This window comes from Oncorhynchus clarkii, chromosome 20 (genome assembly GCF_045791955.1).
Source record: "Oncorhynchus clarkii lewisi isolate Uvic-CL-2024 chromosome 20, UVic_Ocla_1.0, whole genome shotgun sequence".
NCBI classification, from domain to species: Eukaryota; Metazoa; Chordata; class Actinopteri; order Salmoniformes; family Salmonidae; genus Oncorhynchus; species Oncorhynchus clarkii.
This window is the reverse complement of record NC_092166.1, coordinates 18,291,324-18,310,728: the sequence shown is the minus strand read 5'-3', so window position 1 is coordinate 18,310,728 and position 19,405 is coordinate 18,291,324. Positions and strand designations below refer to the sequence as shown.

At 42.7% G+C, this 19,405-nt stretch overlaps 1 protein-coding gene across 5 annotated transcripts in view; it reads left to right on the top strand.

Moving 5' to 3' along the window:
• Window positions 1-19,405, top strand: part of LOC139376031 (partitioning defective 3 homolog) — a 226,215-nt gene that overhangs the window by 168,495 nt on the left and 38,315 nt on the right. For all 5 annotated transcript variants that reach the window (XM_071118114.1, XM_071118112.1, XM_071118115.1 and 2 more), the window contains one exon: window positions 1,635-1,889. In XM_071118114.1, the coding sequence (XP_070974215.1) occupies window positions 1,635-1,889 (255 nt within the window). The remainder of the gene's footprint in view (window positions 1-1,634; window positions 1,890-19,405) is intronic.

Genomic DNA, 19,405 nt, shown 5'->3' with positions numbered 1-19,405 from the left:
GTAGGCCTGATCCACAATGACGATGAGACCTGGAAGTGTGGTGCCACGAAAACAATCTCTCCCTCAATGTCAGTAAGACGAGAGATGAACGTGGACTACAGGAAATTAGGTCTGAGCACGCCCCCACTCACATTGACAGCGCTGTAGTGGAGCGGGTCGAGTGTCCAAATCACAAAGGCCCCATCATGGCCCAAACACACCAACGCAGTCATGAAGAAGGCACGACAATGCTTCTTCCCCCTCGAGGCTGAAAAGATTTGGCATGGGCCCTCAGATCCTCAAGTTATACAGCTGCACAATTGAGAGTATCTTGACTGGCTGCATCACCGCTTGATATTGCGACTGCTTGGCATCCGACCGCAAGGCGCTACATAGGTTAGTGTCCTGGCTCCCTGCCACCCAGGACCTATATGCCAGGCGGTGTCAGAGGAAGGCCCTAAAAATTGTCAGACTCCAGCCACCAAAGTCAGACTTTTCTTTATGATACCGCTCGGCAAACGGTATCAGAGCACCAAGTCTGGGACAAAAAAGGCTCCTGAACAGCTTCTACCCCCAAGCCATAAGACCACTGAACAGCTAATCAAATGGCTTCCCGGACTATTTGCATATATTATATATTTTTTGCACTGGCTCTATGCACTCTCACTGGACTCTAACCACACAGTCACACATTCTGCAGTCACACAGTCTACATAGATACTACATATGCTTACACACACAAAACATACACATGCATATTGACTCCACACAGACACACTTTTAAACTCTTTCACACTGTTTACACATGCTGCTGCAACTCTTTATTTGTTTATAATCTTCTATCATGATTGCCTCGTCACTTTTACCCCTACCTACATGTACATATTACCTCAATTACCTCAGCTACCTTGTACCCCAGCACATTGACTGTACTGGAAGTCCTTGTACACTGAGTATATAAAAAAAATGAAGAACTGCTCTTGCCATGACATATAGACTGATCAGGTGAAAGCTTTGGTCCCTTGTTGATGTCACTTAAAATCCACTTCAATCAGTGTAGATGAAGGGGAGGAGACGGGTTAAAGAAGGATTTTAAAGCCTTGAGACAATTGAGATATGTGTGCCATTCAGAGGGTGAATGGGTAAGACAAAAGAGCCTTTTAAAGGGGTATTGTAGTAGGTGGCAGGCGTACCGGTTTGTGTCAAGAACTGCAATGCTTCTGGGTTTTTCATGCTCAACAGTTTCCCGTGTGTTTCAAGAATGGTCCACTACCCAAAGGACATTCAGCCCACTTGACACAACTGTGGCAAGTATTGAAGTCAACATAGGCCAGTTTCACTGTAGAATGCTTTTGACACCTTGTTAGAGTCCATGCCCCAACGAATTGAGGCTGTTCTGAGGGCAAAAGGGGGGTGCAAATGTTTGGTATACTCTGTATATAGCCTCATTATTTTATTGTTACTATTTCCTTTTGTGCAAATTTTCTCTTTAATTTAGCATTGTCTGGAAAGGGCCCGTAAGGAAGCATTTCACAGTAAAGTCTACACCTGTTGCTTTCAGTGCATGTGTCAATTACATTTGCTTTCAATAGGGTGTAATCCACTGTTTTCCTTTTGAATCCATGAAGAAACATTCCGTGTCTCCTTTCCTCCAGGATCCAGCTTAAGACCCGGGAGCTGCGGGAGCGGCAGGCACGGGAGAGGGACTACGCTGAGATCCTGGACATCAACCTGAGCCGAGACGAGGAGCACCCCTATGCCGGCATCGGGCCCCTGGACATGTCCCTGGGCAGCGGACACAGCCGTCCCCAGAGCCCCCGAGACAACGACCACCACCACCAAGATTCCTCCCTCTACACACAAGTCGGCAAGGCCCGCAACGCAAACGGACGCCCTCCCTCCGCCGACAGGTAGGGGGCCGAGGGTCGGTCCTACGCTATGAGGGGCAGAACTGGGTTTAAATACTTTGGCCATTTGCTCAATCCTGCCAGGAGTGGCAGATGGGCAGGGTTTGTCTTTGAACCCGGGGCTGATGAAGAGAGGTAGTAAAAACACTATAAATACCACTATCAAGAATTACTATTAACTAGCACTTCTGCCTGGTACATTGTTTTTATGGACCAATTCATCGTGCTAAAGACCATCATTCAAGCCCTGGTGATGTTGAAGAACTCATTCCTTTATAGGTAAAATAGTATCTTGCTGTGCCTAGGTAACGCTAGGCCAAACACTGTTGCACTGAAGTGTCTTAGTCCAGTCAACACACCTCACCCCAGGAAAATAACCACAGGAATGAAAGGCAGTTAAATATCACCACTCTACTGACAGGGACTCACTGGTGATTACCTTGGTCCTGGGGGGAAAGGGAGGCAACATTTCTACATTTTCACTTACTCACTCCTGTTGCATGTTCATAAAATGCATCCCAAATGGCACCCTATTTCCTACATAGCTTTTACTTTTATAGGCCCTGGTCAAAAGTAGTGCACTATATAGGGAATATAGTGCTGGTTTAGGACTGTAGATAAACCGTTTGTGACTCAGAATAGAAGTCTGGTCCTCAGGCTGATCCGGTTTCCTTTCCTTTAGGATAGGCATCTGTCAATCATCTCACACCATTCCCTAGACTCTTGTGGAATGGAAGATATGTTCATTTTACCAACTTCAACTTAATTGTCCCAGATTGGTTTTACAACAATACTCCAACATCATCGTACATCAATGATCTGTATTCCTACCATGTATTCATTCATACTCAGTGTACCAGTGACAGTACTGTACATCACACATGAAGCTATGAGAAACCATAAGCCTGTGTGCCCTGTGTCTACAGCAGTAGTCCGTGTCTGCATCCCAAATGGTACCCTATTCCCTATTGTGCAGAGCTTTTGTGCACTACATCGGGAATATGATACCATTTGGGACGCTGACCCAATATTACAGTGCAATTTGGGACGCAGAACCAGTATTAAATTGTAAGTCTGTATGGCCTGAAGCGTATTACAGAATGAATTATGTGATTTCTCTAGCCAAAGAGAATACAGGGTGTTATTTCACATGTTCCTATACTCACAGCAGTGTGTATATTATTAATACTGTATGTAGTATTGATTTGTAAATTATTGTGCTGCCACAGTGTTAGTGTTCTGTTATACAGGTAAATGCCAAAATAAAGGAAACATAGTGTCAACATAGTGTCTTAATTGGGTGTTGAGCCAGAACAGTTTCAATACACCTTGGCATAGATTCTACAAGTGTCTGGAACTCTTATTGGAGGGATGCGATACCATTCTTCCATGAGAAAACGCTGTCTCAGGCACCGCTCCAGAATCTCCTATAAGTGTTCAGTTGGGTTGAGATCAGGTGACAGACTGCTATGGCATATGGTTTACATCATTTTCATGCTAATTAAACCATTCAGTGATCACTTGTGGATGGGGGCATTGTCATCCATAGCCATGGTACCCAAAATAATGGCCTACCCAGCATTTTATACATGACCCTAAGCATGATGGGATGTTAATTACCTTAGGAATCACAGCTGTGTGGAAGCACCTGCTTTCAATATATTATGTATCCCTCATTTACTCAAGTGTTTCCTTTATTTTGGCAGTTACCTGTAGTTCTAGAGCGAGGATGTGTGAAGAAGTGAATAGCATTACCATGCACTGCTGCTGTTGAACGAGACTAGCAATATCATAGAGCACTTGTTCAATAAACAGTCAAGGACTTCATGTTTGTGTTCATGATGCACCACAACGATTCAGCTCCATGGAGAAAGGTGTAGAATTCCGGGATATTCTCTACACCGCCAATGTGGGGGCCTCTAAAAATGTTATCTAAAATTCCACCGGGCCGACCGCGCCCATTGCCACGCCCACTAAGCCCTTTTTTGATAGAGTAAAAAACCCTGACTTCTACTATGTAGTTCAGGGCTAATGCTATGATTGAGAGACTGATTTAATTATTGATATGTGACCCACAATATAATATCTACTCATGTCCATGGCACTAAGACCTACGGTATGTGTTACTATGATAATGGTGGACATTGGACAGTCGTACCCTGTATGTGAGGGGTGATGTGCTTTCTAAACTGCCCTTGTTTGTCTCCGAATGTGAAAGCCAGAATAGTGCAGTTTGGGGACTAGTCTCCTCCCTCTTTCATTCCTCTTAGAGCTGGAACATCACCCATTGCCCTTTTTGTCTGCTTGGCAGAGAAGGAAAACCAACCTGCAGCTGCATAAACATGCAGTGGAATTCATTTTCTAATTGCCTACAGTAGTTGCTTGCAAAACTGAGGACCATCAGAACTTTAAATTTAACTGTGCAGCGTAAAATGAGTCTGCCGGGAGCTTCATGAAACCCAGAGGAGAAGTCAGCCATTTCCTCCACCCTGAGAACCATGACTGACTTCTGTCAGCTCAATCATATTGTTGTGACAGACGGAGTCTTAAATGGCACCCTATTTCCTATATAGTGCACTACTTCTGACCAGGGCATGGTCAACAGTAGTGCACTATATAGGGAATATGGTTCCATTTGAGACGCAACCATACTGGTGCAACATAGTTGAAACAGCATAGAGCTTTCTGTGGAGTTCATAGGCATTGGTACTGTGTATTAGCCTACAGTATGGAACTATAACATGGCTGGGCTAGTATGGGCTGCCTGGTAAAGGATTTATAGAGTTAGTGAAAGAAAATAATTTATGTTGAAATTACTCTGTTTGTTGTGCAGTAATTGTTATTTTGGTAGGGGTCCTATATTTATTGTATTGGTGGTACCGTAGCTGTATGTTAAGAATATTCTCTCTCTGTGAGCTAGTCCTTCATGGTCCTCTGCCAAATTGCATAACCTCTCCTGGATATTGTGGTTGGTCCTACTTGCCCCCTCTGTCTGCCAAAAAAAATATTGTGCAAAGCCCAAACTTATCTCAGTAACCTTTTCCCACAATTACTGTGTATATTTCACAAGGTCTTGAGTTCAAATTTGACATCTGGTAACATTTGTCATAACCTTGTAAGTCCTAAGCCCCCAAATAGACTGAAAATGCAATTATGTACTTGGCAACAACTGTGTTGGCCATAACAATGTAGTCTACTTTAGTGAGAAGCACAGAGCACTGGGAGAATTCTGGGATTTAAACAGCAACAAAGCGGTCACCCAACACTTTTTTGGTAAACAGCTGAGGAACTGGGCTGAAGTAATGTAACAACTCTCAAATTCATAGACCATCCATGAGATCAAAAATACCCCCTGTCCAAAAAAGGATGTTCCAATCCCTGTTTGCCCCTTTAATGTGTTCAAGAGAGGTGGGCTTTCATTGGTGTATATATCGTGAATGCCTGAAATGCAGTGTTCCATCACATGATGGAGTTTAAACTAGTGAATTATCTCCTGTGTCTGTATTGTCTCATCCCCCTCCAGGAGAATAGAGACCCTGGTTGAATGCTCCCTCTGGGATCTTATGTGATTTGATTCTCCTTCTCTGTGGCTGTTATTATTGAATCTGCTCTATTGTGTTCAGTTAGGCCTGTAAGAAAACTCCCTCGGAGCAAAGCGACATACAGGAGTGGTCACATCGAGTCACACACACCCGAAGCATTATATGAAACAGCTAGCCAAGCAGCATCTGAGAGGCAGTCACAAACACACCTGAAGCATTATATGAAACAGCTAGCCAAGCAGCATCTGAGAGGCAGTCACAAACACACCCGAAGCATTATATGAAACAGCTAGCCAAGCAGCATCTGAGAGGCAGTCACAAACACACCCGAAGCATTATATGAAACAGCTAGCCAAGCAGCATCTGAGAGGCAGTCACAAACACACCCGAAGCATTATATGAAACAGCTAGCCAAGCAGCATCTGAGAGGCAGTCACAAACACACCCGAAGCATTATATGAAACAGCTAGCCAAGCAGCATCTGAGAGGCAGTCACACACACACCCGAAGCATTATATGAAACAGCTAGCCAAGCAGCATCTGAGAGGCAGTCACAAACACACCCGAAGCATTATATGAAACAGCTAGCCAAGCAGCATCTGAGAGGCAGTCACAAACACACCCGAAGCATTATATGAAACAGCTAGCCAAGCAGCATCTGAGAGGCAGTCACAAATGGCACCCTATTCCCTATATAGTGTCTGGTCTAAAGTAGTGCACTAGTGACATTTGGGATGTATAATGAGGTTCTGGGAGCCTGATAAGGCCCTAGAGTGAGTAACATCACACCACGGGGGGTCACTTCAACCTTGATCCATCTTCTCAGCTTTGCAGATGAATAGAAAAGGCAGTTGAATGTGGGACCACTCGGGGGTGGGGCTGTGTGCGCGTGCGTCCGAGGGCAATTAATTCCCACATAAAACGTGGGTAAACACACGGGTAATCCCCCTTTATTCAGACCGAGGGCTTTCAGATACCCAACAGGAGTCCCTCGAGTCTCTCTCTCACACACACACATACACTCCACAGATTCTACCACCTACGATGATGGGGAAAGAATGGGTGTTGTGGAAAACCAAACTGTTAAGAGAAACCGTGAAATCGGTAGGAATGTGTTGAGAGAAAGTCACTGTGGTTGAAATAGTGTTACTAAAACAGCAGGCTGAATAAGCTGTAGACACTACACACAAACCTCATCTCTCATTTAAAATTATACGTTCATTTGATAAACTATAATCCAACGTTTGACCTCTTGATAATGTCTTTATCTGCTGATTATCTATCAATCTGGTATATAGGAACGTTCCAAATGGCACCCTTTTTCCAATATAGTGCACTACTTTTGCCCTGCCCTATGGGGTCTGGTCAAAAGTAGGGCAATATATTTGAAGTACTAGTGGCATTTGGGACGCAGACAGAATGTATAGCTGATGTACTCTTGGACCCGTTACTGTAATTAACGGTTTATTACAGAGTCGTTACTCTTTACTCAGTAAACCATCGTGTGCTGTATTTGGTAATATCAGTGACTGTTTAAATATGTGGCTGTAGAATTTAACGATCCGCTACTGTCATCTCCCATCTGAACTTCTGTGACAGAGTCATCCCTTAGTTAATCTATAGGGGAGACATGCCTTTCTGTTTTCTGCCTAATCCAGGGATCCTTCTTGGCCAACAACCTCTGGGGAGGCAGGACTGGACACTATGGTTCTATAGAAATCCTGCCTAGCTTTGCAAAATCCCACTTACTTTCCCAAAATACCTAGGTTTCCCAGAAATCCTGGTTAGAGGGTTTTGGATTTCCTGCTGATTCTCTCCTGATTACCATTTAGAGAGAACCTGGGAATTTGGGAAAAGTTACTGGAATTGTGCAGCTCTAATCTTGTCTGAATGTGGGAGAGTATACCTCCGTGGCCATTGTCTTTGTCTTCACTGTTCTGGCTAGGTTGTTGGTGTTTTATACAGCTTAGTTCCAGTCCTAAAAAGGTTTTGAAGCTCTTATTTACCTTGACAACGCCAAGGTTTAAAGCTGAAAAGAAGGTTGTGTGAATGTGAGTGGGATGGGTGACAATGTCATTAGGTTGGGTTGGTTAGGTTAGGTTAGGTTGGGGCGGCAGGGTAGCCTAGTGGTTAGAGCATTGGACTAGTAACCGAAAAGGTTGCAAGTTCAAATCCCCGAGCTGACAAGGTACAAAATCTGTCGTTCTGCCCTTGAACAGGCAGTTAACCCACTGTTCCTAGGCCGTCATTGAAAATAAGAATTTGTTCTTAACTGACTTGCCTAGTAAAATAAAAAATAAAATAAAAAAATAAGTGTGATTTGTGGCAAATGGCACACTATTCCCTATACAGTGCACTACTTTTGACCAGTAGTGGCACTATATAGGGAGTAGGGTGCTATTTAGGATGCTGCCTGCATCTCCTATCCTTCCCTACTAACATATGATAAGCCTCAAATCTGTTTACTGTATCTGTGTCTGTCTGTTTTCATGCTGGATCAGAATTACTCCTGTTTCTATCACACACACAGTAATGTACAGTAAATCAGGTTCGAGCCCTCCAATATGCTGCTGTTTAGTCAACCCTGAGGTGTTTATTTTAGGATAATCATGTTATAGGACTGGTGCTTTCATTAATAGCCAGCAAAATTAGGACATCGCAGACAGCAATCTTTTGTATTATGTATTTCATTTAGACTTTATTGAAATGTATGAAATACTGAGATGAGTATAGTTTACCTAAATTATTTTATTATCCTAATGAAATGTAGGCTTAAGGGATGGATGCTAAAGCCCCACTGAAACAAAATGGTGGAATACCATTACAGTATGTATTCCCTCAAAGTGCCCATGGATTTTCTATCTTGTCATTTCATTTGAAGGCTGCTCCCTTTGTGAATAATGTGGCTTACTGTTCAGTGCAGGACCCTACCCAGAGAGACAGAACTCCTCTGGGGGTTGGATAATGCATCTGAACCCAACAGATCTGATTATCAAAGAACCTTTGGCTCAGTGTGGCATGTGTATACACACACACACACACACACACAGCACAGAATACGTTCTGGTCATTCAGGGACAGTTAGATGGCCATCTGTGCTGCCCAGTGTTGACCCTGTCTGATGTCTGACAGAAAGATGTAATCATCTCTCCTCTCATATCTGGCTCCAGGCGGACGGAGTCCTTATTCGTGCAATAATAGGGGCTTCCCTCTGGGGTCACTGTCTGAAGGCCTATTCCACTGACACGCTAGGCTGGTGGAACAACAGCAATTTTATTACACTACTATGTTCATGGTTTTATGTGTTTGAATCCACTTGTTTTTGATCCATCCTAAAAAACAATCCCTTAAGTGGCTTCAACATTTGCATTTCCAACGTCCTAGCTGTTGTATCTGCTTCATACACACCTTTCTTTCATGCCACTGGCCTCATTATGTACTTCTGACATGATTTCCTCTTGGCTCCATCACTTCTGTATCCATCCAGCTAAAAACATTTGGTTTGAGTTCTCCTGTGGACTGCCTAGGTTCACTTCACACACCACCACTGACCATGTAACACTGAAGCCTGCCGACCCACATTTACACCAATCACCAGTCGTTGGTGTTTGGATGCTTTTTCTATCAATGTCTGCACCAAATGGTACCCTGTTCCCTACTCCTCACCCTATTCCCTATATAGGGCACTGGTCAAAAGTAGTGCCCTATATAGGGAATAGGGTGCCAATTCAAAGGGGGTGACACTCTAGACCCAAACTGCTACAGACCTATATCTATCCTACCCTGTCTTTCTAAGGTCTTCGAAAGCCAAGTTAACAAACAGATCACCGACCATTTCGAATCACACCATACCTTCTCTGCTATGCAATCTGGTTTCAGAGCTGGTCATGGGTGCACCTCAGCCACGCTCAAGGTTCTAAACGACATCATAACCGCCATCGATAAGAGACGTTACTGTGCAGCCGTATTCATCGACCTGGCCAAGGCTTTCGACGCTGTCAATCACAACATTCTTATTGGCAGACTCAACAGCCTTGATTTCTCAAATGATTGCCTCGCCTGGTTTACCAACTACCAACTTTGTCACCAAAGCCCCATACACTACCCACCATTGCGACCTGTACTCTCTCGTTGGTTGGCCCTCGCTTCATACTCGTCGCCAAACCCACTGGCTACAGGTTATCTACAAGTCTCTGCTAGGTAAAGCCCTGCCTTATCTCAGCTCACTGGTCATCATAGCAGCACCCATTTGCAGCATGCGCTCCTGCAGGTATATCTCACTGGTCACCCCCAAAGCCAATTCCTCCTTTGGTCGTCTTTCCTTCCAGTTCTCTGCTGCCCATGACTGGAACAAATTGCAAAAATCTCTGAAGCTGGAGACTCACATCTCCCTCACTAGCTTTAAGCACCAGCTGTCAGAGCATTTTACAGATCACTGCACCTGTACTTAGCCCATCTGTAAACAGCCCATCTATCTACCTACCTCATCCCCATACTGGTATATATTTATTTATTTTGCTCCTTTGCACCCCAGTATCTCTACCTGCACATTCATCTTCTGCCGATCTACCGTTCCAGTGTTTAATTGCTATATTGTAATTACTTCGCCACCATGTCCTATTTATTTCCTTAACTTACCTCATTTGCACTCACTGTATATAGACTGTTTTCTTTTTTTCTACTGTATTATTGACTGCATGTTTTGTTTATTCCATGTGTAACTCTGTGTTGTATGTGTCAAATTGCTACACTTTATCTTGGCCAGGTCGCAGTTGTAAATGAGAACTTGTTCTCAACTAGCCTACCTGGTTAAATAAAGGTGAAATAAATAAAAATAAAAAATATCAAAAAAAGAATCCACCGCTGGAGGTTCACTGCCCTGCCCTCTCCTCCAGAGCGTTAACACCCTAAATTGGGCCGTATTATGACATTAACACGTTGAGGAAGGGAATTATAAACTATTTGACTGAAGACCTTTGAGCTGTAGACTCCCGTTGCTAGACAACACTGCACATCAGAGAGGACAGGGCATACAGGGCTGTGGCTCATCTCTACTCATAAAGCCCCAGCTCTCTTCCAGACCTGAATTCATATACTATTTGAGATCTTTCAAGTACTTTAGCCCTGTTTATTGAGCTTGTCTGGAGAAATTAAACTAATTTAAAGAGCAATCCCTGCTCAACTGACACTCTAGGCAGGCTAAAGCAAACCCTCAAACTATGTAATAGATTTCAAATACTATTTGAACCCAGGTCTGCTCTCTCCTCTGGCTAGATGTCTGGGTCTGATCATAGGGAGAGAGGAGGAGGAGGTTGTGAACAGAGTTTTTGATGGTGACACAGTGGTATTTACCTATTTGGGTGTGCTGCAATAGAGATGAAGAATCCAAGGAGAGGGACCCTCCCTACACAATCCAGATTTGAATCCTATTGAGAGGAGAGGGATGCTGAGATGTAGAGAGAGAGGCTACTGCCTGGCTTTTAAGATGGCTTGGTCTTTGTTAGAATCATTGATCCCATGAAGGCCTGGGCTGTATCACAAATGGCATCCTATTCCCTATATAGTGCACTAGAGCCATATGGACCCTGGTCAAAGCCGTGCGCTATATAGGCAATAGGGTCGCAGCCATAGTGTGAGTCTAAGCTTTGGAGCATGGACAGACAGCCCTTGGATGAGCACTGTTCTGAAGGTCATCCTAACAAGATTATAGATTAAATTGTCCAAATGGACAAGTATTTAAAAATCATGCAAAAATCACTATCAAACAATTAGGCTATGCCGATCAGAATTGGATCAAAGTGTCCTCCGGATGCGATGTGCTGCACACTGTCCCACCAATCTCTGCAGAGTGCATTGTATAACAACCAATGCTGCAAACTATGATTGTAAACCGTCTCTCAAGCTCTCAAAATTTACTAGGATTTTCCTCTATTCAATACTAGCTATGTAATTCTGACAAAGTAAAAACAAATATTATTAGATTCCTAACTCCTGTGCTGTCAATATCTCCCTGGCCATCCACCAGGAGATGGGTGTGCAGGCTTATGCTCCAGCCCTGCTCGAACTCACCACATTGTAAAAAATCAGCTGCTCAACAGGGCCTAGATAAGCTGACTAGTGTGTTTGAGCAGGGTTGGGTCAAGAGCCTGCACACCCAGTAGCTCTCCAGAGGGTTGACAGATCACATGTGTTTTATACAGTAGCCTATTCGTGCAGTATTTTACATTATGGTGGGTTAAGTGCCTTGCTCAAGGCCACACCGGCAGGAGATATAATGCGTGGGATCAGAGACCAGCAGCCTTACATTGTCAATACCAGTGATAAAATGCATGTTATTTTGTGGTTTCTTGCATCATAAAACACAATTTTCAGTCACCTTTTTGGCCCATGGTGTTACAGACCATTACTTTTTTTGGGGACAACTACCTTGAGCTTTTGGACAAGTGGGAAAAACAAAAAAAAGCTGTCCTAAGGACAAGTGAAAAAAAAAGTGAATGTCAAGCCCTGCATTGTTTGCTTTTCCCTGCCACCCGCCCAGCCGTCAACGACACTCTGAATGTGTTATTTGTGGTTGTTTTCCCTCTTCTCTCCAACGTGCTGCGTAATCTTTCAAATGTTCTCAGTTTCCAACCGAGATACCTGGAGCGACAGGGAATTAGAAAATCTTGCTCGATTAAATCACTGGCTGACAGGCAGGCGGTGACAGTTTTGAAAGATCACCAGTGAGAGATACCATTATTATGCCGTTCCTGCCTTGGCAGGAATCCCCCTTCATTCTCAATGCTTCTGGGACCATGGGAAATTAAAGAACACAACCAAATCTGAGTATGAAACTCCAACTTTCATCAGCTACTGTTATCAGCCATTCCCTTTCAACTGGATGTGTTACCATGTTGGTATTCCCTCAGGAACACAGGTAGGGAATACTGAAGCAAGGAAGTTCTGTGGTAGTTTCACTCAACTCATCTTTTCATGTTTTTGTATTCAAACCTTCTGGTCTATACGTCAAAAGCAGTACAAATGTTTGTTACTTTCCCACCAAAAAACAATATAAAAAATGTATCTACTACACTTTTAATACCGCTAGTCTGTGACATTTATTTATGGATTGAACTGTGTTCATTAGTACAGTAGCTTCCGGGCTATTCAAATAAATACAATTTATCTCTGAGGTGTTCTGAGAAAATGATCACTGACCCCATCTCGTTAATCATTAATGATGTTCCCTCTCTCTCCCTCCACAACATGTGATGTCTTCTGCTGCCCCAGGTAGATGATACCAGCTGTGCCATGATGCCTCACTCTGGGATGGGAAAGCGTCTTTGTAAGATAATAGAGTTGGCGACATTTGTAGCCCACATTGTATATCTTTTTTAAATGGAACTGACCCGTATTTAATCACACCCAACCAGAGTATTGCATTGTTTTCTGCCACCTGTATTTTACCCAATGGCTTGAATCCATACAATGCCTCCAATTTGCAGTGACACAACAGGAAACATTCATTTCCTGCACTGTAGGTTAACTCTGTCAGGATCTTTTGACTGATGTTCAGATTCAATGCTCAATAATACACTTTGCCCAATATGATTATGGAGCTGTAATTCTGAATTCTATCGTCAGTATTTCTGGGCGTGCTGCAACAATGATTGGCACACTGCTTGTACCAGTGATGTGTATTATGTTGTGTGCTGGACGCTGGCACACAACATAATACACAACACTGGTACAAGCAGTGTGCCAATCATTGGTCAGGTGACTTTAGTGAAGCTGGGCAGCCAGAGTGAGATGGAGAGGAGCGCGATCTCAATTAGTCTTTCCACAATTGCTTACATCTGCCTTCTCAACCCTATTGGAAGAGAAGGTCCAAGGTCCCTCCCTTCAGACCTTCTCCAATGCGTTTGAGGCGTCGGCGAGGAGAGAACATACAAGTAATTGAGGAAAGATGAATTGAGAAAGAGCCAGGGAGGGCACTGTGTGTGGTGTCCCCTTACAGGAAATGAGGAGCAGATCTGTGATCCCAGTGCCCAGTATAGCCTCCCTCCCTCCCTAGCCTCAGGTTTAACCAGGCAGGGAAGAGGGGACTGTAGCACTACAGCTGTCATCAGCAGTCGGGCAATAAAAAACTGTGAAGACTGCAGCCTAAAAAGCATTTTTATCGACTTCCACTGTCCTTCAAGACTGTCTGAGTTTCCTCTTCACATCAGCAGTCAGAAAGCCAGCCCTGCGTCTGGACCACACATTTAATTCACCCTCATCTTCCCAACTCCTGGCTGTGACAAGAGAGGGAGAACAGTTTGATGGCATCAGTCTGGATATTACTCACTGGTTGAGGAGAGATGTGTCCCGTATCTCTGCCCCAGAACCAAATCAGCTAACACTGTCACAACTCCCTAAACCACATTACATTTTGAAAAGTGCTTTGTATTTGTAAAATGTTCCCCCATTACCTTGGTCCCCAGTAAAAATTCAAATTCTGCTTTTTGACTCAGACTGTCATTTGAATATTAATAGTTGAGGAAAATATTGGCTCTGAAGATATTATCTATCTTATTATAATTCACTGATTATTTAGTTTAAAAAAAAGAAATCAGCTTAATGAAAACTCCCTCCCAAAGCAGACTCTGTGCTATTTGGTGTATTTCACTCACCACGGCAGAGCTGTGCAAAGCAATCAAGTCGAACATGTGAAATTAGTTTTCAGGTTTACGCAGTGGAGATAATTCACATCAAGTTTTCTTCCAAATTGAAGTGTTTACGTGCGTGTGTCACTTTTCATCCAAACTGTATTGAAATGAAATGGCCCTGGTGGTAGTTTGCATTCACAGAGCCCTCCTCTAATGAAAATAAGGGAGCATCCCAAATGGCACCCTATTCCCTATATAGTGCACTGGGGTGCCATTTGTGATGTAGCTGAAACTGTTGTGGGCTTAGGGGACCACCGTTTCACCCACTCACTTCAGAGCAATTACTTCTGTTGCCCACACAAGTTCCCTCAAAAAGTTAGTACAAAAAGTCCCCTCTTTATTTAATTAAATGAGATGATTTAACTGAAAAGGCAATTTGGTTAATTTGGAGCTGAAGTCAAAGGATCTAAGGCCCAGTGGGTTTTCATTCACAAGATTGAATACATAAAAGAAGTGCATCTGGCGTAGCAAGCGGGTTTTGGATTTTGACTTGAAGAATGTTTGACTTGAATTTCCATGTATTGATATCTGACAATCTAGTGCTTTTCTTTTTGTGAGGCCATAGAAATGAGTTAGCACACGGTCTTATGAAACTAGCATCTGCTGTTTGGAGATTGCAGAGGCAATAACTGTATAGAGCACAACCCAATCACTCCTTTCGAAACCAATAATTTGCTATGCTAATCTGGTATTGTATAAAGTACAGTGCCTTCAGAAAGTATTCATACCCCTTGACATCCACATTTTGTTAGAGCCTCAATTGAAATTAATTAGTAGGGTTTTTTTTCTAACTCATTTACACAAATACCTCATAATGATGAAGTGAAAACATGTTTTTATTTTTACTATTTTCTACATTGTAGAGTAGTAATGAAGACATCAAAAAAGTGTTATTCAAATAGCCACCCCTTGATGACAGCTTTGCACACTCTTGGCATTCTCTCAACCAGCTTCATGAGGTAGTCACCTGGAATGCATTTCAATTAACAGGTATGCCTTGTGAAAAGTTGTGGAATTTCTTTCCTTGATACGTTTGAGTCAAACAGTTGTTGTGACAAGGTGTGGGGGGTATACAGAAGATAGCCCTATTTGGTAAAAGACCAAGTCCATATTATGGCAAGGACAGCTCAAACAAGCAACGAGAAACGACCGTCCATCATTACTTGAAGACATGAAGGTCAGTCAATACGGAACATTTCAAGAACTTTGAATGTTTCTTCAAGTGCAGTCGCAAAAACAATCGAGTGCTATGTGGACCGCAACAGGAATGGAAGAACCAGCGTTACCTCTGCTGCGGAGGAGAAGTTTGTTAGAGTTACCAGAAATTGCATCTCAAATAAATGCTTTAGAGTTCAAGTAACAGATGCATCTCAACATCAACTGTTCAGAGGAGACCTTGTGAATGAGGCCTTCATGATCGAATTGCTGCAAAGAAACCATTCCTAAGTGACACCAATAATAAGAAGAGACTTGGTCCAAGAAACACGAGCAATGGGCATTAGACCGGTGGAAGTTTGTCCTTTGGTCTGGAGTCCAATTTGGAGATTTTTGGTTCCAACCGCCGTGTCTTTGAGTGACGTGTTGTGGGTGAACGGATGATCTCCACATGTGTATTTCTCACTGTAAAGGAGGAGGAGGTGTTATGTTGTGGGGGTGCTTTACTGTTGACACTGTCTGTGATTTATTTAGAATTCAAGGCACACTTAACCAGCATGGCTACCACAGCATTCTGCAGCGATACGCCATCCAATCTGGTTTGAGTTTAGTGGGAATATAATTTGTTTTTCAACAGGACAATGACCCAACACACCTCCAGGCTTTGTAAGGGCTATTTGCCCAAAGAGAGACCTGGCCTCCACAATCCCCTGACCTCAACAATATTGAGATGGTTTGGGATGAGTCGGACCGCAGAGTGAAGGAAAAGCAGCCAAGTGCTCAGCATATGTGGGAACTCGTTCAAGACTGTTGGAAAAGCATTCCAAGTGAAGCTGGTCTCAAAGGCAAAGGGTGGCAATTTGAGGAATCTAAAATATATTTTGATTTGTTTAACACTTTTTTTTGGTTACTACAGTTTTGATGTCTTCGCTATTATTCTACAATGTAGAAAATAGTTTTAAAAAATTAATAAACCCTTGAATGAGTAAGTGTTCTAAAACATTTGACCTGTAGTGTATGGAACCATTTTAAAGTAACTGTTGGCCTCATGGTGAAATCCCTGAGTGGTTTCTTTCCTCTCTGGCAACTGAGTTAGGAAGGATGACTGTATCTTTGTAGTGACTGTGTATTGGTATTTTATTAGGATCCTCATTTGCTTGTTGCAAAAGCTGCAGCTACTCTTCCTGTGGTCCACACAAAACATGAAACATAATACAGAACATCAATAGACAAGAACAGCTCAAGGACAGAACTACATACATTTTTTGAAAAGGCACAAGTAGCCTACATATCAGTGCATACACACAAACTATCTAGGGTATATAGGGGAGAGGCATTGCTTTATCTGTTTTTTTAAACCAGATTTGCTGTTTATTTGAGCAATGTGAGATGGAAGGAAGTTCTATGCAATAAGGGCTCTATATACGTAATACTGTATGCTGTGAATAGACCCCTGGTGGCATGTTTGGTGGGATAAGTGTGTGTAAGTTTACTATGCAAACAATTTGGGATTTTCAAAACATTGTTTCTTTTTTATCTTCTTTTTTTTGCAGTCAGTCTCTCCTCAACTCTGAGCCAATAGAGACTGGCATGCAAGTATTTATCAGCCCTCTGATTACAATTTAGAACAAAACGTGCCCCTCTGTTCTTGGCCAGCTACAGCGTAACTAGGTCTTTCCTTGTCGACACGACTGGACAATAATCAAGATTCGACAAACTAGAGCTTGCAGAGCTTGCTTTTCGCAGTGTGGTGTCAAAAAACAGCATCTCTTTATTACTGCTAGACCTCTCCCCATCTTTACAACCATTGAATCATTTTTTGTATTTTTTGAATTTCACCTCTATTTAACCAGGTAGGCCAGTTGAGAACAAGTTCTCATTTACAACTGCGACCTGGCCAAGATAAAGCAAAGCAGTGCGACACAAACAACAGAATTACACATGGAACAAACAAACGAACAGTCAATAACACAATATAAAAGTCTATATAGAGTGTGTGCAAATGAGGTAAGATTAGGGAGGTAAGGCAACAGGGAGCTAAGGCAACAAATAGGCCGTAGTGGCAAAGTAATTACAATTTAACAATTAACACTGGGGTGATAGATGTGCAGAAGATGAATGTGCAAGTAGAGATACTGGGGTGCAAAGGAGCAAAAAACCAACAACAAACAAACAATATGGGGCTGAGGTAGTTGGATGTTGGAATGTGTAGAGGGGCTGTGTACAGGTGCAATGATCTGTAAGCTGCTCTGACAGCTAATGCTTAAAGTTAGTGAGGGAGATATAAGACTCCAGGTTCAGTGATTTTTTTGCAATTCGTTCCAGTCATTCGCAGCAGAGAACTGGAAGGAAAGGGGGCCAAAGGAGGAATTGGCTTTGGGGGTGACCAGTGAAATATACCTGCTGGAGTGCGTGCTATGGGTGGGTGCTGCTATGGTGACCAGTGAGCTGAGATAAGGTGGGGCTTTACCTAGCAAAGACTTATAGATGAACTGGAGCCAGTGGGTTTGGCGACGGATATGAAGCGAGGGCCAGCCAACGAGAGCATACAGGTCGCAGTGGTGGGTAGTATATGGGGCTTTGGTGACAAAGCGGATGGCACTGTGGTAGACTGCATCCAATTTGCTTAGAGTGTTGGAGGCTATTTTGTAAATGGTCGGTGATCTGTTTGTTAACTTGGCTTTCGAAGACCTTAGAAAGGTAGGGTAGGATAGATATAGGTCTGTAACAGTTTGGGTCCAGTGTCTCCCCCTTTGAAGAGGGGGATGACCGTGGCAGCTTTTCAATCTTCAGTGATCTCAGATGATACGAAAGGGAGGTTGAACAGGCTAGTAATGCCAAGTAATTTCGTCTCCTCAAATTGTTCAACAGCCACACCATTCATTACCAGATTCAGCTGAGGTCTAGAACTTAAGGAATGATTTGTACCAAATACAATGCTCTTAGTTTTAGAGATGTTCAGGGCCAGTTTATTACTGGCCACCCATTCCAAAACAGACTGCAACTCTTTGTTAAGGGTTTCAGTGACTTCATTATCTGTGATTGCTGATGCATATATGTTTGAATCATCAGCATACATGGACACACATGCTTTGTTTAATGCCAGTAATGGGTCATTGGTAAAAATAGAAAAGAGTAGCATGTTTGACATTAGAGAAGCTTCCATTAAAGATAATCCTCTGAGTTCTATTAGAAAGCTCTGGATCCATGATATGGCAGAGGTTGAAAAGCCATAGCACTTTTTTTTTTCAACAACAGGTTATGGTCAATAATATCAATCTTCTTATTATCAATTTATTTCAACAAGTCTGTTCATTTGTTTACAGGGAAATAGCATTGTATTTGGTCAAACACAATTTTTTCCAACAGTTTGCGAAGAACTGGCACCAAGCTTATAAGTCTGCTGTTAGAACCAGTAAAGGCAGGTTTACCACTCTTGAGTAGCGGAATTACTTTGGCTTCCCTCCAGGCCTGAGGACAAAGACTCGAGGTTCAGATAAAAATTATGACAGATAGGAGTGGCTGTAGTCAGCTATCATCCTCAGTAGCTTTCCATCTAAGTTGTCAATGCCAGGAGGTTTGTCATTATTGGTCAATGATAATAATTTTTCCACCTCTCCCACACTAACTTGACAAAATTCAAACTTGCACTGGTTTTCTTTGATTTGTGTTTTTATGCATGAATACAATTGCTCACTGTTCGTTGTTGGCATTTCCTGCCTAAGTTTGCCCACTTGGCCAATGAAATAATCATAAAAATAATTGGCAACATCAAATGGTTTTATGATGAATTAAGCATCTGATTCGATGAAAGATGTAGTTGAATTTGTCTTTCTGCCCATAATTTCATTTAAAGAACAAGTTTTTTTTCCCATCATTCTTTATATCATTGATCTTGGCTTTGTAATAGTTTCTTCTTCTTTTCGTTGAGTTTAGTCTCATCATTTCTCAATTTGCAGTAAGTCAGCCAGTCAGATGTGCAGCTCCTGCTCCTTATTAGCCACTCCTTTTGCCCCATCTTTCAACCATCATTTTTCAATTCCTCATCAATCCATGGAGCCTAAACAGTTTGTAAAGTCAGATATGCCAACCGATGTGTAATTAATAACTTCACCATGCTCAAATGGATATTCAA